Here is a 22,207-nt window from a genome sequence, read left to right as displayed (position 1 = left end):
ATAAACTGGGGCAGGAAACAATTCCTTAAAGAGTGGAATCTATCCCCCGGACACAGGCAATCGAAAGGTGATCAAACCAGCAGAATCGAAATGGCTATTCTCTATCTCAAGTCAGGGAATTATGAGGCTGATAAGTATTCTGAACTGACAATGGGACAATGCCCACTGAGAAGACACCTCTCCGCAATGGGTATCCTACCAGAAACCTTTTGCCGTTTTTGCGAAATAAAAGAAGAAACGGCAAGGCACTACCTCGCAGAGTGTGATAGGTATGCTAGGTCTAGATTTGAAATCTTTGAAGGAGCGGACATCACAAATCACTCCCCGAGATAAAATGGTCCAAAATCTTGGGGTTTGTGAACAAGTCCAAGAGATTTATGCAGGACACGTGAGCCGACCAAGTCCCGGACTTTTTAGGGATGGGGTACGAGTCTACCCAGGCATTTAACCCCTCGGGTCTTGGTCGCCACCCTGCGTCATATATATATATATATATATATATATATATATATATATAACTCATTTACAAAGATAATAATAAAGGCAAAAGTATTAAACATTGGTCCACATTTCCGAACCCACCAAATATAAAGTTTATTCATCAATGCAACATCAGAAATAAATATGTGGCTCCAACATGAAAATTGCTGAGGTTATCACGAAGTCTATTACTGAACGATTCAAACCTCCTCATGAGCTGGGTCATAACTGCCAATTTTTCTCCTGTCTATGTTTTATTGAGAAGAGAAAAACAATATCCGACCATCAGGTTGGTTTTCGACGACAACTCTACCATTGACCAGGTCCAGCGAATCACCAATATTGAATCCTCGAAAAAGTGTGTTAGCTGTTTTCGTTTTATGTGTTCTAAGCGTTAAAGTCTAGAAAATCTAATCTATAAGATAGAGAATTACATTACAGCTAATTTCGCCAGACTTATCGAAACCCACCATGCTGACATTTATTTCTGAATTGGACAGCCTCTTCGGAACTGATAGCGGTCTAAGCTGGAGTGAGACAAGGCTGTGTATTAAGGCCTGTTCTCAACCTACTCTTCGATATACTGTAAAGCAAGAAAAAATACTACAATCTTTTATGATGCAATTATGGCAGTTTGGGAAACCAGTCTGAATCAACCTGGAATGGTGGAACCAAGTCCCGGACTTTTTAGGGATGGGGTACGAGTCTACCCAGGCATTTAACTCCTCGGATCTTGGTCGCCCACCCTGCGTAATATATATAAATATACAATGATAAATATGTGTTAATAACAGCGATATAAAATGTAATAAAAAATAAAAAAGACAAAACAATTAGCGTAAGTAGAGTTAAATAATCTTCTTCTGATAGCATTCAAATTATAACAAAAGTCTAAAATAATAAACATACTACAGACATATTTTTCATTTATCGTGAGAGTATTTAGTAGTAATTTTAATCTGCTAGTGATAGTGAAGAAAACGTAGGGGAAAAACGAAAAAACATCACAATTAATACACGACATAAACGACCCAAAATGCAACAAAATAGAACAAAACGTACAACTTGCAACAGATAAAGAAAGAGCGAGAGACAGAGAGAGAGAGAGAGAGTGAGAAGATGAGGAAAATTACATTCACATATCCATCTTAATGAAAAGGTTCTCCCCTGCTATATTTACAACACTTCTACATTAATGGTCTAATGGCCTCCCACACTTTCAGATGGTTCAAGTAATTTCTGAGGTAGATAATGGCATGTATTATGGACAAAAATAACCAAACAAACAACAGACTGGCTGCTTTAAAAAAAATTTAAATAAACTGATTTTTTTTAAATTTATAGATAAATAAAATGTAAAATAAATTTAATTTTACCTAGAAATATCACTTAGAGTAAAAAAAGAGTTAAATGGTTAAAAGTCTTGCAGAAATTGTGTTACTGTGATTTATTTGACGGTGTCACAAATGTTTCGGGTTTTTAATTGAACATGTAAATAAATTAACCTTTGTATAATATTATTTAGAAATGCACAATAACTGATTTATGCAAAAATGTTTTGTTTTATTTTTATGAATGGAATGGCTAGCCAAGCACGAAGGAAAAACGGTGCGCGGTGCATGCTGAAGATGCGGTATGCAAGAGGTGGTTTGACAGTTTAGAGAAAAACGTTTTTGTCAAGAAAAGAAACAATATTCCGGAAAAGTGACGACGACCAATTGGCACCTTTTATATTATCAGTTTACCAACATCCAATTTTAAGGAAAATCACTCCTCGAGAGATTTAAAAAATAAATAAACTATAGGAATTTTCTTTTAGAATAAATATTTCCCAAATGATGAAAAACGTGGTTCCGTTAGGTCAATAAAATATAATCCCGTTCTCAACAAATATAATTTTGACCAGATGACAATATAATCATCTGCCTATCATTAAAGAAAGAAAAAGAAAAAAGTCCAAAGAAGTGAAATGATGTTTATAAGAGCAAATTATTTTTTATAAATATTTAAATTGGTATGAGAGAAAAGGAGAAAGAAATTTATAGTGGGATATAAATATAATTTATAGAAAAAGATAAGATAAATATAGTGGGAAAAAGTAAAAGCCAGAAAGGATACAAATAAACAAATAAATTTATAAATATGTATGTAAATAGCTAGATGGGGATATTTGGATAGTTTAGATAAATAGATAGATAGAAAGAGAGAGAGAGAGAGAGAGAAACGAGACAGACAAAGAAGGATATAGGCAGAAGGAAGAGAGATATAGAAGGTAGATAGATAGGTAGTGAGATAAAGAGAAGAAAAAAACAGGAAGATGTAGATAAACGAATAAATAAATATATATGCAGATAAATAGATAGTGAGATAGACAAAAATAATAAAAACGGGAAGATATAGATAAACGAATAAATAAATATATGTGTAAATAAATAGAGAGTGTAGAGAGTGAGGTAAACAAATAGTTAGATAGATAGATAAAACAGAGAGAGAGAGAGAGAGAGAGACAGACAAAAAAGGGTATAGGCAGAAGGAAGAGAGATATAGAAGGTAGATAGATAGGTAGTGAGATAAAGAGAAGAAAAAACAGGAAGATGTAGATAAACGAATAAATAAATATATATGTAAATAAATAGAGAGTGTAGAGGTGTAGAGAGTGAGGTAAACAAATAGTTAGATAGATAGATAAATACAGAGACAGAGAGAGAGAGAGAGAGATATATATTAATATTCTCTCATTACTGTTATACTCCACTAGTCTAGAGGTTGACAAATCTTTTTGTAATGACCTAAGACTAGCCAAATTTTAATATCCTTTCCCTTAATTTTATTCTCCATAAGTGCAACACACATTAATGGCCCAGATTTCCGCCTGAAAAACGGAGATGTTATTGCCAAGAGGGGAGGAGATGCTGATTCCTGATTTAGGTATGTAGATTCCTGCACCTCTCCCTTTACCTTTGATAAGTGATCCATCTGTACAGCAGTCTATGTTGGGATGGTCATCATCCATGCTATAATTATATTCACAAGGGGTGACTATCTGAAAGTACTTTCTCCCCGAACGGGTTTTAATCTCATATTTATCATTTTATTATTATTGCATATTTATCATTTTATTATTATTATATATTTATCATTTTATTATTGTTAGATGCTTGTTTATTTATTTATTTTTTGTAAATTGTAACTCAAATTGTAAGGGACGTCCAGAAGAAGGAAGTTTGAATGAAACAATAAAATATTATTCTCTCTCTCTCTCTCTCTCTCTCTCTCTCTCTCTCTCTCTCTCTCTCTATCTATCTATCTATCTATCTATCTATCTATCTATCTATCTATCTATCTATCTAATCTCCCTATCTCTCTATTTATCTTTCTATCTATCTTAACTGATATATTATTCTCCCTCTCTCTTATTCACACTTTTTTGTGTTACTGCCTGTGTCATGCACACATTCTCCTTCTCCATGTCCAACATCCATGTAAATAAGAAGGTGGAAATTACTATCTTTTGATGAATGTATCTTTTGGGCAGTATTGAATCATACAATAATAATTATTCTGTTTCAGTACACAATAAAGAAAATACATTCAATAAACTGTTTGTCTTATACGTTTTTGTCTATATAAGTTAAAAAACCAGGGTTTTTTTTTTTTTTTTTTTTTCGGTGGTTAGTAACAGCAGAGGTCATGTCAAATCTCGGCGTGTCGGTGTTTTTGAACAAAAAGCACATTTGTCGTATGTCGGGTTGGAATGCAGGGCCGCTGGATTCGAACTCAGGGCCTTAACCTTACAGTGATAAGAGCCGTGTCAACCAACGCTTAAACCGTCGCGGCCACCGACTCTCTCATCTAAAATATTTACTGTTGGTTATATTAAGTTGATATTTTCCAAACTTGCTAAGCACACAATTGGTGACATACATTCATCAGAAATTACGCGTGACAGAACTGGAGAAATTATTCTCGAATGTACTTTTCTTAATTTCACCGGCGGCAAAACAATATCGACGGGCGAAAGCATGAAACGTCTCAGATGGATCTCTGCAAGATTGATATCATCACGTATACTTTCTCCGAGCTGAAGAGACCTCATCAACGAAACGCTCGTCTCTTTATCAATGTCACCTATTAAAAACAAGAATTTTTCAATGCTTTCATCACACAACAGCCGCTATTATGTCGTATTAGTTACGCTTGAAAAGGAAAGAAGAACGATAGATTTTTCAATAAAATTGTGTTTCATTAGGGTATTAATTATTAATATGTTATCCTTGCAAAGTAGCATAAATTTCTGAAAAAACATAGGTTACATTATAATCAGACAGACCTATATGAAGATTTTGTTTCAAGAATCACAATTATTTAAATTGTATATGCACTGTTTTGTTGTTTAAATTGGTCCGGGCAATATTTCAATTTTTTGTTAAAATCTCTCTCCTCTCCTCCCTCTCACTCTCTCTCTCTCTCTCTCTCTCTCTCTCTCTCTCTCTCTCTCTCTCGCTCTGTTGCTTGTTGTAGTTTTGTTTTATTCTGTTGCATTTAAGTCGTTTATTTGTCAATTAATTATGATGTTTTCTTTATTTGTCTCGTACTTTTTTCTTCACTTTCACTAGCAGATTAGAATTATATTAGCGTTTGATTTATATGTCCATTTTTCCCAACAAACAATTGCTGTTTGTTTGGTTTCTGTTGTACTAAGTTTAAGTAAAATTGGCTAAGAGGTAAAGTATCAACTAGTACTCTTACGAAACATGAAAAATATGTCTATATTTTTATTATTTTGGACTTTTATTATAATTTTAATATTATTTGAAGAAGATTATTTGACTCTACCTACGCTAATGGTTTCGTCTTTTTTATTCTCTCTTTCATACAGTAAAGACTTCGGTAAGAGAGGACACTATGGGCCCTATGGTCCTAAGTAAGCTTCAGGTTAATAAACCATTCATTCATGCAATCTTTCTCTCTCTCTCTCTCTCTCTCTGTTGCTTGTTGTAGTTTTGTTTTATTCTGTTGCATTTAAGTCGTTTATTTGTCAATTAATTATGATGTTTTCTTTATTTGTCTCGTACTTTTTTCTTCACTTTCACTAGCAGATTAGAATTATATTAGCGTTTGATTTATATGTCCATTTTTCCCAACAAACAATTGCTGTTTGTTTGGTTTCTGTTGTACTAAGTTTAAGTAAAATTGGCTAAGAGGTAAAGTATCAACTAGTACTCTTACGAAACATGAAAAGGTTAATAAACCATTCATTCATGCAATCTTTCTCTCTCACTCTCTCTCTCTCTCTCTCTCTCTCTCTCTCTCTTTCTCCCCTCTCTCTCCCTCTCTAGCTATCTAGCTATCTGTATATCCATCTATCAATCTTTTCTGTACCCTCCCTCTTATTCTCTCTATTTCTCACTCAATCCCAAACCTTTTATTCCTCTCATTGTCCCATATGAACTCTCTTCCTATTTTTATTTGTGTTCCTATCTATCTTTTATGCTCCTCCCTTTTTCTGCTCTCCCTTTCTCACTAAATCGCAATTGTCTCGTCACCCTTTGTCACGCATACTGCCTCCTTTTCTCTCTCATTCTTTTCCTCTTTGTCTCATGTCATACACACTTTTTTATTCTATGTCTCGTACGAACCCTTTCTACGTATTTCTCAATTTGATTACAAAATTAAAACGCTACATTGCAAACGCTGCAGGAGAAACGAGATAAATAAATGAATTTATAAAGTTTAAACTTAACTAAAGAAATTCATTAGACATGTGTTTTTGATTTGCACGATAATTTGATTATTAAAAATGGTCCGGAGCATAAAATTCGGCCACCCTGTATACACTGCAGTGCACATAGACCACTAACTCAGGGTTCTTTCTGTTACTGTAAACGGTAAAGGCAACAATACAAATTGATTGCTTCAGAAACGTTTCACATTGTTGGAGTGTTTGAAAAAATTCGCCTCGGTCGCCGACTCATACGTTCCAATTTGTTTTTTCCACCCTTGGAAATGAGTTTTCCAGGGTGTAATTTTCTGGAAGAAGACTGGACTTTTTGTCGACTATGTAAAAGGGGACGGAGAGACTTATTAATTCTTTTTCACCCACGCCCGAAACCCGATGTTAACGGCCCGATCGGCTAACGGTTGACTGGCTCCAATTGTTTTTACCATCGTCAACCCATTTTCTTGCTTAACCCAATTTCGAGAATATGCCTGCCTCAATGTCGATCCCTTTCGATTGAAAAGACTAGGAAAACTTTTAGCCTAAAATGTTTTCAATTAAAATGAAAATAAATTAATTACAATTGCGCAACAACAAATATTCGATTAATTACACATTTAAAAGTTCGAAAGCGGCTAAAATAACAATCGAATAAAGAAAAGATAAGTATTATCGAAGTAAGTATTTCAAAATTTGTCGGATTTGATTTTTTATTTTCTTTAATATCAACAGTATGCACTAAATTCAACAAAAATATAAGTTTCCGAATGACTTGCCAGAATTTTTGCTCTTTTGTTGATACTTCTTAATTACCTTATTCAGAAAATTTTTATTTATTTATTTTTAGATCATCGCTGAAAGCATCTGACCAATTTTCAATTCTTTTTTTGACAAAAGCATTACCGCAACACCGCTATAAAGGAATTTTTCCGGTTCCGAAGATATTGAGGACTCCATTTTTATGGAGATTTTTTTCCAAATGTAGAACGGAAAATAAGTTTTATCAATGTCCTTGCCCATCCTTGTCCACTTGTTCATGCTATTTTTCTTCAGTTAACTCCAATAGTGGATTTAATTAGGGGCCTGAAAAAGGCACGTGCACCGGATGGAAGTAGAGGCAGAAGATACACTGTGCAGATACTGTCGGGAAGAAGACGAAACCGCGGAACATGTTTTATGTTTCTGCGAGGGTTTATGTATATGTAGATTCTTGCAACTGAAAAGCCCCAAGCAAGATCCCACGCTAATTAAAATTAAAATTTGAAGAAAACTGCTCAGGTCGGGGAAGGTGTGGCCACCGTTTTTATCCCTATCCGTAGGGAGCAGGTTATTTTAGACAGTTATGCCAAGAAATTTTTAGTCAAACATTAATTTTTTAGCCAGAGTTTGAATTTAAGGAAAATACGGTTCTTTTTTTTAATTTCATAACCTGTAGTTTTCAAAATGATCGGTGTAAGCTGTCATAGGGTTTGACGTAGGGATATAAGCAGGGAGCGGAAAAACGCAGACTCCATGAGCGTTGCCTACTCGAATCACTTCTTAGTCAAGTAGAGCAATTTTGGTTTTAAACCTCTTTGAAATGTTGAGTTTAAAACTCAGTTGGGCTAAATTTTTAAACCAGCTCAAAATTATCAAAAATGCTATAGTTCCGTGAAGTCGGTCGATTTGAATATCATTTTACATAAATATTTACTTTTCTCCATTAGAAATTATTCTTCTTAAAGGTAATTGAATATTTTAGAACGAAGAAAATTTGATCGTGAGGTTTCTTGTGAGGTATGTAGGGTGATGAACCACTTTAAAGGTATTTTCCGAACATCCTGGTCCGGCTAGTCTCGCTTGATTGGTCTGTCAGACGCGTTTCGGTATTTCTGCCAGGATGATCGGAGGCGTTCGAACTGAAAGAATTGATACCGCAAATATTTCGGGTTCCTTCAAGGTACAATGACATTTTTGAATAATTGAAATACAATCCTCTACTGAATTTAACGCCAAAAAAATTAATGAAAACCACGCCACCTTTTTCTTAATAAATTAGTTATTTTAACTGATAAAAATTCAATACCTATACCTTTATTGAACGGAAATAAAATTATGATATTAACTGCGCAAATTGTTTTACTGTTGAGCTTTCGGTCTTTTACTGCATCTGTCAGTCATCTTTCTGACATTTTCTTGCATGGCCGTCCAAACTCCAAAGAATGTGATTAACTAGTTAAAAATTAAATATATAATTATGTTTGCCAATGATTAATATTATATTTTTTAATTTGTTCTTAATTTCTATTTAAAAAATTAATCCAACAACAAAATTTATATTATTAATTTTCATAACATTTCTCAATTTTGGAAGATCACGTTTAACGAGGCGTACAAATCGTACTTACCATGCAAGCGACTCTGGGTTCGAAGCCCGTGTGCCATAGAATTTAATCTTTCCTCTCCTCTGTTTTTCTTCGGACGGTGCATTTAAACAAATACGTTAAAAATCTTTGAGCCTTATCCTTCATACTGTAGCCTTCACGGCTCCAAAATTTTAACACATCTCGCTTTCAGGAATTTCATCCCGTTCCCAAAACATTACTTTTGCTGCCACGTTGGTAAGAGTCACCCAGTCACAACATTCACTTTCTTCCATTTCATTTCCTGTAGAGCAACAACATCCATCTTTCCAAAATGTCTTCTTCGGTCCTTCGGCAGGCCCTTAGCTTAAATAACTTTTAACATACCACGTTTCAATTTGCAAAGGTCCGTTGAGGTATAGATAGTACTATTCGTTTTGTTTACATAACGATTTTTTATTGAGGCAGAAGTGTTGACCCTGTGCACAACCTTAAACCTGGAAGACCAGGGAAATTCGCATTCCAGGTTTCTTCTCTCCAGAAGAGCAGCCTTGATTTCTGCTCTGGAGCTTCCTCTTTACCCGCAGTGCTCTAGCCGTATCGCAGCCCACCATTTCCGCCTAGTGATTTCCAAAATAGGCCTTTTCGACTAACCATATTGTGCTCTATGCTTGTACTGCAGCTGCCCAGACCCAGTTGTAGACCATTTAGGTATACGCTATACGCAGAAGACACCAGAGGTAGTTACTAGGTCTTTAGCACTAACCAGAAGTAACTATGTAAGAGATATTGTCCAGCCCAAGACACCCAACGAGTAATTGTACGTTACTCCTGACACTTCATTTACTTATTCCCTAATTTCGAACTAAAAAGTCGAAATTTCGACTGAAAATAGCTAGTAAGAACAAAAACAGTTGTACTTGTAATTATATGAATTCATTAGTGAGGTAATTTCTTAAAAAATTCACTAATTTCGTGGTCCGCTTGACCAATTAATATCTTTCAGTTAATTAAGGTTTTTAGTTGAGATAAAAAAAGTCAATGGCACGAGTGGGATTCGAACCCACGATCTTCGGCTAGATACGCCGCTGCTCTACCACTTGAGCTATCGTGACCTTGATCCACTCGGACAATAACTTCCATCTCAACCCCACCTTTTGAATTTTTCCTCCTTTTTGCCAGTTTTCCAATGTCGTGTAATATATTTGATTCTCGGCGACAAATGAAATGGCCACGGAGAGCTTTAGTGAAGGTATACTTCATTTTAACTTATTCAATTCACTAGTTTTCGTGGTCCGTTTGACCAATCTTTCAATTAATTCAGGTTTTCAGTTGAGATAAAAAATCTTAATTAATTGAAATTTGAAAATTTTGTTAAACGGTTAGCTTGAAATCCAGTGAGGTTATTGATACAAAGTTTAGATTGGGCCAAATAAATCCATGTTGCCAATACACGGGCGGAATCACAGCATAAACAACACTGCGCCGACTTAAACTCACGGGATTTCCTTCTAACCTTAAAGAAAATTGGTAAATTTGGCATTATTCTGAAGCTACATTGGGAAATAAATGGTTAAGTTAAAAACTGAATATGAAAAATTTTATGTTTGGCAAATAGAACAATCCATATATTCAGTGGTGGGTTGAAGAGCGAAGATGGAGATTTTCGATTGGCGCCAAAATATTCAGTGTTGCCAATACATTGGATGAAACATTGCAGAAAAAACACTACACTTGCCTTAAACCCACAGGATTAGGTAAGCTTTAGCAAATTTCCTAAAATTAATGTTGCCTTGAGGCAACGTTGGGCACGAAAGGATTAATAATAAACTTATTGTATTTTCTCTGTGTAACACAAGAAAAATCTTTCATTGATTTGTTTGTTAATATATAAGCAGGTTATTTATAAATATTTTTTTTAAAGTAAACTACTTAATTATGAAAAAGCTCTATTAATTCTGGAGGACTGGGTTAAATCAACAGCCAAGATTCACTTGTACTTGGCTCGGACGGTTTTAGCCTCGTTGACCCGGTTGGGAAATAATTCAAGGGAATAAAGGGCAAAAAAGCAATCATGCCGTTTTATGACATTTCCTTCCGTAGTTTTGCTAAGGCCGGCTTTTTTAATTGGCCGTGTTCTACTACTGTGCCTACGATTTACGTCTTCACAGTCGAACGAGCAGCCTCTGACCCATATTTGGCCTCAGGTGGACCTTGGGTCACTCACTCGTCTCGTTCCCAAAGGCCTCGGCATCTCTGGGAATCTCTTTTCCGCCCGAGATCCAACGGTACGCCGATTTACCATGGGGAGCATATTGTTTCCATACGTTTTTCCTTTGCAAAGGCCCTGGCGCGTTATGCGCCTATCTCATGTCAACTGGAGCACGAAAAATTCGCTATTCCAGTAAAACAAGCGTTTTAAACAAACGCCTTTTCGGTCGTCAAATTTTCACCTTGCTCAGAAATGTTTTCTGTAATTTAATTTTCACCTGGAAATGAATAACGGATATAAACATTTTTTCCTGAACCATATCTTTAATGGTGAAGGAAATATTATTATTACAGTCTACCTTATTTACATAGATAATTAATAATCTTTAGTTGAAAATAACATACAATAAAATAAAATATATGCACATAATATAGTTTTATTTGTTCTTAATTATTTAAAACTTTACCACCATCATCAGTGGCTACATGTGACCTGACGCGTTTGAGTAATTTGGTTAGGTTTTCGACATCTAACAAGTGGACCGATGATATCTTGATGTGAACTTAAACTTATTACGATGAGTTGCCTCTTTATAAATACCACGAATATTTCCTCTTATGTTTCTATTTTAAGACCAGAGTAGAGGTTTTCATTTCTGACATGCCAGGGTGCACTGTCCGTCTCAGTTCTCCATTTTTAAACAGTTGAATGGTTTGAAGATTGGTCTTCTGACACAGCTTAGTGCCTTAAGTATACATGGACTTGAGGACATTTTAGGAAATTGTTGTTAAGCTCTACCATACCAAGGCATTTTGCTTCGTTTGCATTGATGATTTCTAGACCGATTACCTTCATTTAGCTTCAAACATCCTTTTGCTGTACATGTATGGATGGAAAAATTGAAGTGCTCAGATTCCAGGTTGATTCAGACTGATTTCCCAAACCGCCAAAATTGCATGTAAGAGATTGACGTGGTATTTTTTCTTGCTTTATGTTATATCGAAGAGTAGGTTTAGAACAGGCCTTAATACACAGCCTTGTCTCACTCCAGTGTTGGGCAAAAATTAATCATGTCTAATGATTAATGATTGATCACTCAGACCGTTAGTCATGATTGGTAGTAAGTGATTAATTTAGTCATTAGTCGCCATATGTGATTGATGACTAAATTAGTCATGACTACTAATTAAATACGAGGCATGACTAATTTAGTCACAATATAGTTATTCATGACTAAATTTCGATAAATCATGTTCAAATGGGTGCTCAAAAAATGAAAAATACACTTCATCACTTTTAAAAATTTCTAACAGAAATTTATTTCATCAAAACGAAAATCCTTCAACACCTTATTTAACAAAAATCAATCTTCCAATTATAAGTAAAACTCTGTTGTTATGAAAAGCCAAAAAATAATGATAATTATAATAACAATAATAAAATAAAATAAAAAAATCCTATAACAAGCTACGCTTTGGAAAGTAAATATGTTTACATAACCGATCAATGGAAAAAATATTTCTTTGAATTAAAATTTATTCCACTTAAAAGGAGAGATTTCTACATTATTTGGAACATACACCATCTAGGGGTCTTGATTGTAATAAAATAGACATGTAGAATAATTATGTAACTTTGGTTTTCGTTTACGATAACAATTTTTGAAGGTTGGCCTTGAGCACGACTCTCATCTCAAAATTTTTATCCGGAGTCGGTTGGATTTTGGTAAGTTGGTCATTGTAGCCAGAGTTGGGCAAAATCAAACTAATTCAATCATGATTACGAATTTTGATTGAAGTTTAATCATGATTGAATTAGTCATGATTAAACTTCAATCAAAATTCTTAATCATGATTGAATTAGTTTGATTTTGCCCAACTCTGTCTCACTCCAGCTTAGACCGCTATCAGTTCCGAAGACGCTGTCCAATTCAGAAATAAATGTCAGCATGGTGGGTTTCGATAAGTCTGGCGAAATTAGCTGTAATGTAATTCTCTATCTTATAGATTAGATTTTCTAGACTTTAACGCTTAGAACACATAAAACGAAAACAGCTAACACACTTTTTCGAGGATTCAATATTGGTGATTCGCTGGACCTGGTCAATGGTAGAGTTGTCGTCGAAAACCAACCTGATGGTCGGATATTGTTTTTCTCTTCTCAATAAAACATAGACAGGAGAAAAATTGGCAGTTATGACCCAGCTCATGGGGAGGTTTGAATCGTTCAGTAATAGACTTCGTGATAACCTCAGCAATTTTCATGTTGGAGCCACATATTTATTTCTGATGTTGCATTGATGAATAAACTTTATTTTGGTGGGCTCGGTATGTGGACCAATGTTTAATACTTTTGCCTTTATTATTATCTTTGTAAATGAGTTATATATATATATATATATATAGNATATATATATAATTAGATTTTTGTTATCAATATAATATATGTTCAAGCTTTTTCTATATTTAACCGTTATTTGATAATTAATTATATTTTTAATCTAAGGTCTTGGTTGAGATGAAAAAGCATTTGTCACGTGCGGTATTCGAACATTACGAAATACTTGCTTTTTTATCTACACCAAGACCTTATATAAGATGTATAATTAATAAAAAAATTTCAATTAATTAATATTTATGAAAGGTATTGGTTAAGATAAAAAAGTCAGGGTCACGAACGGGATTCGAACCCACGACCTCCGGCCAACCACCGCTGCTCTACCACTTGAGCTATCGTGACTTCGATCCGCTCGGATACCAACTTCCCAACTCAACCCCACCTCTCGAATTTTCCCTCCTTTTTGCCATTTTTCAAATCTCGTGTAATCTATTTGATTCCCGGCGACAAATGAACCGACACTGACTTTTTTATCTTAACCAATACCTTTCATAAATGTTAATTAATTGGAAAATGTTAATTGGTCAATTGGACCATGAACTGAATGGATTAAGAAAAATAGTAATTAGGTCAATTACAATATGGCTGAATACGTATATGAGTTATTTGATAAGTGAATTTTTAACATCTTAACCGGTCTTATTTTGAACCTTGCATCAGCTTTTTAGCTTAATTGACTAATCAATTCACGATATCGATTATACATTTAAATTAATCGGTTTATAATCGTCGTTTTTTTTACAAAGTGATTTGTTTGCTGTATAGTTGTGAGTTTATCTGTTGATTCCTGGAGGATGTCAATCTTTGCGCTTTCTCGCACGCGGGTGGGCTTAGGTCGTTATTTACGCCAGGGTCTTTTGACAGTTTATTGACTGAATCGTCGAAGATCTCCTCAGGGCAATCGCTTTGTCAACAATGCGCAAACCTGTATAAACGTGTTCATTCAAAATTGGCAATGAAGTGTATATCATAGTTGTCCATTGTTTCTGTAACCCATTAAAAATCTTTTATGCAAAAATGGGCTTTGTCTTACAGGAAAAGGTGGGTCAGTGGTCCAGGTGGATTTGGGTGAGCAGCTACACCTTACGGTCAAATCAATTTTGCACCAGAAAAAATCTCTTTAAACGCAATATGGCTAGTTTAATCAATTCTAGCGTCACGGCCACTTTTAACAGTTATCGCCATAAAAATGCACCTTTTGGAAATATCTTTTTGCGAGAAGACTTATATTTCTAAATAGATTATTCGTAACAATTTTGTAAATGCTAATCTCTTATAGAATGGAGTGATTTTGCATTGACATGAGAGATTAGATATGTTGCTTGATTTATTGATAATTGATACATTTCCGTCTTATAAATTTAATTATCAAAATTATAACATTTAAAAAAAATCCTATTCATGTTTTTCTAACTAACAAGCAGTACTAGAGTTCATTACAGTTCATAATCATCAAAATCGCAGTGAGTGAAAGAATGTCAGAAAGCCATAAAGAATGAAATCGTAAAAAAAATCCCCTCTGTACATCATCTGGGGTCAGGATGTCAAGTTGAAGCCCAGGAAAAAACTGGTACAGTTTTACTTTCATTAAATATATTCCACGATTCGTCAGATCGCGGAGAAATCATTAAATCATTAAACTAACTCCCTGGGAAAGCTGGAGTAGGTCTTCATCACGTACCTCAGTTCTTGTCTGAGACTCCATCACCCGAATGATACCCAAACCCGAAAACCCGACATGTATTCCTACTTCTAATAACTCTTCAAATGTTAATCCTGATCAGTTTGGATTTCTCAGCCGCTATTCCACAACACAGCAGTGACATCGTGTTGTAGACCTCATCTCTTCCTCTCTTGAGTCAGGGCAGTACTTCCTCGATGTGGTCTTTGATCAGATGTGCCATCTCGGGTTGCCTCGCTATTCAAGGGTATCCTCCCATCAATATGTTAATTAATACTACGTAAGCTATCTCGATGACCGGTATTTTCGTGTTTGCTCTGTCCTCTTAACATAAAAGTCCCTCGAATGCGTGAGTAGTGGCGGATGGGAACCGGTTGCTCCTACTCGAATATGCTATGCACGTAGGTGTAGGCTGAGCTCGATTGGAGGCTTTTACCATTGGCGGTCTCCTCTAGGGGGTGGTTAGCAATTCCACTTTAAACAAAACCGCGGTCGGAGCGGATCCGGTACTTTCTACGCTTGGGAAGCCCCAATACTCTGGGAGATAGAGTGGCCTTCTCTATCTAGGGAGCGCGCGGGAGACCAGGCTGATGTATTTCGGCTTAGGTAGCCCTTTGCGCACGGCATACGGTTCGATGCTTAATGCGGCCTTTTGCGTGATTTTACTCCTTTTTATGGTCTTTCACGTGTATTTTTCAACCTGAATTCGTTTAAGCGTCACGAACTGTTTCTGACTCTCTGTTTTTACATGAAATCTAAATCGATATCGTAAAATGCTAGCCTCTCGTTTGTAGCTCAGGCTGTCAAATCCAAAATACCCACCAAGGGAGTTGTGGCCCACTCAATGTGGAACTACGGCGACGATGGGTGGTATAGTGCGGTTGAGGCTAGAGACCCCGAAACGGACCACCTCGTGCCCTCATCCACGTCCCTTTCTCAATCCATGTTCCTTCATTCTATCCTGTGACCCATTCCCAACCTTTGGTTACAAGGGGGGCTTGGCAACCTATCTAAAGCACAAGCTGTACTCGTGTCGGCCCTCGGGTCGGCATGGGGCGGCGGGTGCTTTATCAGAGGCAAACGAGGGTTACGGTACCTGATCCTATCTGCATAGATGGGGGAGGGTGCATTACCATCTGTACTACGGAATAACAGAAATGTTCCAAGATTCAGCCTCCGTTACACTGGGAATGGATACGTAGTAGTACGTGGTGACGCCCCTGGCGGAAACTCAGAGAAGAGGCTGTCTTCGACCTGTGACCTCCGCACGAAACTTGCGTATGACCATATACCGCATCGTTATTCACCCGGCCTCACGAGTACGGCGGATCGGACGGCAGCGTATAAGCGTTGAGGACGCTATGATTATGGTGGAAAGTCCCTTGAATGCGTAAGTAGTGACGGATGGGAACGGGTAGTGAATCGGTTACTCCTACTCGAGTATGCTTTGCACGTAGGTGTAGGCTGAGCTCGATTGGAGGCTTTTACCTTACTCCACTTTAAACAAAACGGCGGCCGGAGCGGATCCGGTAGTTTCTACGCTGGGGAAGCTCCAATACTCTGGGAGATAGAGTGGCCTCTTCTATCCAGGGATTGCGCGGGAGACAGGCTGATGTATTTCGGCTTAGGTAGCGCTTTGCGCGCGGCATACGGTTCGATGCGGAATGCGTACCCTACTACTCGGAATAAGCAAGCGGGGAGCGAGGGTGTCTTGGCCCCTCGGGGCTGAGCTGCCTCTACACCAACGCTGCGGCAATAACACACTTCAGTCGTATGCGAAGGTGCGTCAGCTCTCATCTTGAGAATCAAAACGTCCGATAAGGCCGAATAGGCTAGGTGCCTTTTTTTAGGACGACCGAGTACACGGGAAGCAATGTCCTCTTAACATCCCATCGAAGCTGGTGATAACCCCTGTCCTTTATTATATACAGCTCCTTATGCACCCCGATACTTCCATCCCATGCTGATGGCACAGCCATTCTCTCCTCTCACACCGATTATTTTTATTTCCGTTAAATGCATCTTGAAACAGCATCTGCATTTAATAGTATAATGGTGCTGAGATAAAGAAATTGAACTAAACATTAAAAAATCAATAAACATGACTTTCACCATCTGTCGACGAACCTTCCCCCTTACTCCAATAAAGTCTTCCTACTACTATGTGCGATACCTACCTCGTTGGCTCCGTATAGCGAGCTTGTAGGAATACCCGATATGATTGATGGAAGCGAGATCCTTAAACAAATGATCTTTACCCTTTAATGATTTTTCGGCGGCAAAAATTTCAAAAGTCATTGAGATTTTGTAACTTATATTAAAATATAATGAAAATAAAAATAAGCAAGTTTCCAAATTAATTAATAAACGTCCACCTTTTCTTGAATGCAAGCCTGACATCGTTTCCTGTCAGATTTTACTGTTATCAAGAATTCATCCTGCTTCTCTTCTATCATGCAGTACCCTGAAGTTTTAACGTCTGTGCTCGCAACACCCTGTATACTTAGGTTCACTAGATTATTTCACGAATGGGTCATAAAATTAATGATGTAGTCAGTTGATCTAACTTTTGGTTCAAATATTTCATTCAAACAAATTATGCTTGTATTGTCAAATATATCCAGGATAAGATTTTTTTCAAGAAATTGCAATATTAGGGTTATTGGATTTAGAAATATGTAGAGGTGTTGGCGATCAAAATGTGATCGTAATCTGTAGGATTACGGATTGATTATTAATGATCATTCATTATTAAAACCAAAACTCTCCCATTTACCTCGAGATGTTATGGACGTTTGTACGTCGGAGGTTCAAAATTTACACATTTCCGACGTTAACAACTCGAACGTTTCTCTCTTTGTACTCTTTGAATAGATGCAATTTGTCCGATTCAGCATGGATTCGAGCCCCTTGGGGGTTGAAGAAGAGCAAAACCCGCTTCGCGATAGTGGGAGCCGCGGCCCCCACCAGCGCGAAACCCTGCGGACTCCTGAGCCTGGAGGGAATCTGCACAGTTCTCCTCTGGTTTCACGATGGGCAACATCTACAAGTGAGTACCTTATCCTACTCGTAAGGATCAATTTTCAAAGCTCAAGTGATGACAAGTGAAGTGACTTAAGACCTCAGGCGACAGACGGCAGCTCTGCAACCCCGCCGATCGGATTAGGGAAAAAGCGAAGGGGGTGAAATGTGACAATTTTATTAATTTTACAATTTTGTCAGAACAAAACTGTGCTATTCCTTGGCGATATTAACCACCTGATTTTAGGCATTTTTTTAATCTCAATTAAACAAATCAAAAACCAAATAATGTATTAATTGTTAAACATATGCGAATTTTGTACAAAGCATTTTGCCAAACTGCTCTAATACATTTTTTTAAATATTAATTTAATGAAAAACTAGATTTAATTCGCAACTATAATTAAAATTTTAATTTTAATTTTTCATGCAATAAAGAATAAATTATAAATTCTCAACTTTTCAAAATTAAGCCATTCTGAGTTGCATAAAAAGCCAGAAAATGGTACTTGCTTCAGCTTTTAATAAAAAAAGAAAAATAGAACAAAATTTTATCTGTTCAGTGTTTCCAAAATAAAACATAATTTCTTTATACTTTAAAGACATTGACAATGGAATTTCAAAATTTATATTTTTTTGAGAAATTTTTCGTTTTTCTTTGCCAATTGATTCATGGTCTCTCTCTCTCTCTCTCTCTCTCTCTCTCTCTCTCTCTCTCTCTCTCTCTCTCTCTCTTCCCTAACAAAACTTTTGTAAGAGATGAATTTTTAAGGTTTTAAATTATTACTTTTAAAGAAGTTAAGCTTTAAGCTTAAATAGCAACGAAGCGATAAAATATTCACAAATTTTTCCTTGACTTCACATTGGCAATATTATTACACTGGAAGATTTTCTATATTACTTTAAAAAAATATGATAATTAAAATTCAATTTTATTATTATAGTATAAATAATTTATTATGTTGGTCGTTTGACGTATCTTGTCCAAACTAGTCTCGCTGAGTCGGACACCCCTTCTAATTCAGGGGTGGCGACATTGAACACACAAACCCGTCCTCTACAGAATAGGAAACCCCAAAAAGCGAACGACAGATCAAAACAGCGAGACTAGGAGGACCGGGATGATCGGAAACGACCTACAAGTTCATCAACCCTGCGACCGCAACAAGACGTATCGTAAGGAATCCGTAAACATTTTTTTCTATAGAAAAATAGAAAATTAAATTCTTTTTTTTTGCTATTACGGTTATGTATCAATATAGCACACAGGCTGAAACGTAAGAAATCGGTCATTATTTTCAATTCAATTCATTGAAATTTATATTTTGCGACGAACATTTTGTGAACGAAGAGGACCGGAGGTAAACGGCCGAAGATGCCAGCTAGGCTTTAATGAACAGGCGATGACGGGCGTAAATCGTACGCAAAAACTTTCACCGGTCCAGGTGAACTGATCGAGAAAATTCCGCACCCCGGGATGCAAAATAACGTTTTACTTTTTTCGTCAAATGCCTGACTGGAACTGTTTAACTGTCAGACATGGTCCGCAAAATTTACTCCTATTGCCGAGAGTAAGGCACTCCTTTAATACTGAAAAACCAACAGTTAATCAAATCCTATTTGGAATTTTTATTTATAATTATTAAGAAATCGTGAGATGCGGTCTGGTGTGATGTACGTTTCAGAAAAACATTTTCTTTGTCGTGCCAACGTTTCGACCTTTATTGAGATCATCTTCAGGGCCTGGGATTTACAAACATTGTTTATATTTAACATTTAACATTTCTGAAACATACATCACACCAGACCGCATCTCACGATTTCTGGATAATTATCGATTAACGGTCACTAATCACCACACATTTTTATTTATGTTATGTCGGAGATTAATTTTGCTTTAAATTGCTAAAAAAATGACAAAATTCATAAAGTAATACAATATTACAACACATAGTCATTTTATAAACATACAAACGTAATTATCAATTAAACACGAAAAATAACTGCAGTGCACTTTCTGGATATAATTTTTAATTTATGACTTTTAGTTACCAAAATTGCATTGGTCACACTTGTTCTGAACTTATTTGGCCGGTTAATCTCAGTAATATTCGATAATCCTGGAACCCTTTTTGTGTATTCATAGAAAATATATGTCTCTAATTGTTCGGGTAAATCCGAATATTCGAGTCATTAATTCTTTTAGTTTGGTCATTTCCGGTTATCTGGAAGAAATTATGAAACGAGTCTGACCCAACAAACAAGCGAGACTGAGCGGACCTTGATTATGAAAATCGGAAGTAATTCCTTAATCAGGATTGTTGATGAAAAAGCAAATTCAAATATTACTGTCAAGCTTTCGACCTATCTTAAAGTCATCATCAGTGTAAGACAATCTTAAATATGCCTGCAGATTGTCAAAATTTAGTTTTTCACAGACGATTTCAATTTTCTTTGACGACACAGTACCAACATTTTTTTTTCAACAAGGCGTGATCCGAAGTATACTCCTTAAATCCTAGAGGCAATGAATTATTATTCGATATTATATATTAAATTATTATTATTATATTATTCGAATTAGTTGGAATGTCGTGGAACAAAGGTCATTTTGTCGTGAAATATTGAGGTTTGCGAGGCGATGAACCTGCAATTTTATCATCAGGCCCGCCTATTCTCGCTTGTCTAGTCTAGCCTTCAGCGGTTAATTTTATACTTTTCACAAAAATTGCAGTCGGACCAAATCTGAATAATTGAGGCGATAATTAATTTTCTTTTAATATCACTGACCATATTCAGACAGGAATGGCAAAATCGGTCTGACTCACCGAACAAGCCGGAGTAGGTGGACCCGGAATATTATTATTACTAAAGATAGATAGATAGTTAGAGAGAGAGAGAGAGAGAGAGAGAGAGAGAGAGAGAGACAGAGAGAGTGAGAGAGAGAGGAAGTTAATACCTTCAATTGGGAAATGCAGATCGCAAGTCCTTAAGAAATTTTCCCATCAGAATATTTAATGTCAACATCATATTTTCTTTTATCGATATATATTTTTGTGGTTTGCGAGCTGATGAACCTCTTTCTATCATCCCGGTTCGCTTTGTCTCGCTAGTTTATATGTCCTATCATCGTTTCTCCATCCGTTGAAGCTTACAAATGTCACAATTTGTAAAAACCAATGATATAGGATGATTAGAGACGATCGAACTACATAATCATTTACTTTAATATGCCTGAGGCACTTCATAGCACATATTTATTTCCATTAGTTTTACCATTAAGTAACACCCAGAAAATCCCACTATAAATAGTGATTATCTCGACTTAATCCGTGGAATCGTCGGCCATTCATATTCACTGCTAATTGATTATTAATCTTGGAGCGGTTTGCAAATTGGCGGAAGGCGAAAAGACGCGAACGAGTTTCAATTAACCACGTACATGGAAAATTAGAGTGGTGAAGGATTGCTCGACGTGGTAGACGCCCCTTTTCTCACCATTAACCACCCGGGAGCCGTGTCCGTTCACTGTGTAATTATCGCCATTGAACTAAACAGAAAATGACCCCCTTGGCAATAAATCCAGCTTTAAAGACGATTAGAGACGTCCTCGGGGAAAACAAAAGATTTCAATGAGTGCTCAATGAGAACAGGGATGGTATATGACCATGTTATGCCAATTTATTGGATTTTTGGTTTCCTCATCATCAATAATTTGATCAGATCAACCGTTAAAAGACGCAGAAATTTCACTTACGGATGCCATCGAGACTAGAATGGTCTACGGACGACCAAACCTGATTATCAAATATTATTGAAAAATAACACCCAAGGTATAAATTCTACTCATACAAAATAAAATAGCTCTAGCTGTTTTCAACATTCAAGAACAGCTTGAGCTTATGAAAGACTGTAAAAAGTTGAGGACAAGACTGAATTACGAAAAATGTACACAGTCTCACGTTAAAAAAGCAGTCTTTCACTCTACTAACTAACCTTCCATTCAAGTCAAATTACTATACGTAAACAACAGACTGACATGGAATCATGACAGAAGAATTGAGAGATAACAACTCAACAGAAGACTTGGACAACTAGGAAAACTTCTAGGACCAAAATCTGACGGTCAAAAATAAACTAACCATATGCAAGGCTTTACTGTGACCACTTTGGACATAACATGGATCAGTGGGGTTCTGTCCTTCCAATCAAAAGTCCTCAGAGAAACCGTTTAAGATCATTACTACGTCACTACCCACTATCCACACCGACCTCAACATCTGTCAACGAACCCTAGTTCCAAAAGTTTCACTCCCTTCCATTCCAACCTAACCCTAACGCTCAAGCTATTCCGA

The 22,207-nt window shown here is 36.3% G+C and overlaps 1 protein-coding gene across 1 annotated transcript in view; it reads left to right on the top strand.

Moving 5' to 3' along the window:
- The first annotated feature begins 17,863 nt into the window (after window positions 1-17,863).
- The window catches only part of LOC106661296, a 74,425-nt gene continuing 70,081 nt past the window's right edge, over window positions 17,864-22,207 (top strand). The window contains exon 1 of the mRNA XM_014384586.2: window positions 17,864-17,880. Coding sequence (XP_014240072.1) covers window positions 17,864-17,880 — 17 coding nt within the window. The remainder of the gene's footprint in view (window positions 17,881-22,207) is intronic.

Source organism: Cimex lectularius, unplaced genomic scaffold, assembly GCF_000648675.2.
Source record: "Cimex lectularius strain Harlan isolate CLEC.00 unplaced genomic scaffold, Clec_2.1 scaffold20, whole genome shotgun sequence".
Classification (NCBI taxonomy): Eukaryota; Metazoa; Arthropoda; class Insecta; order Hemiptera; family Cimicidae; genus Cimex; species Cimex lectularius.
This window is presented reverse-complemented; position numbering and strand designations above follow the sequence as displayed.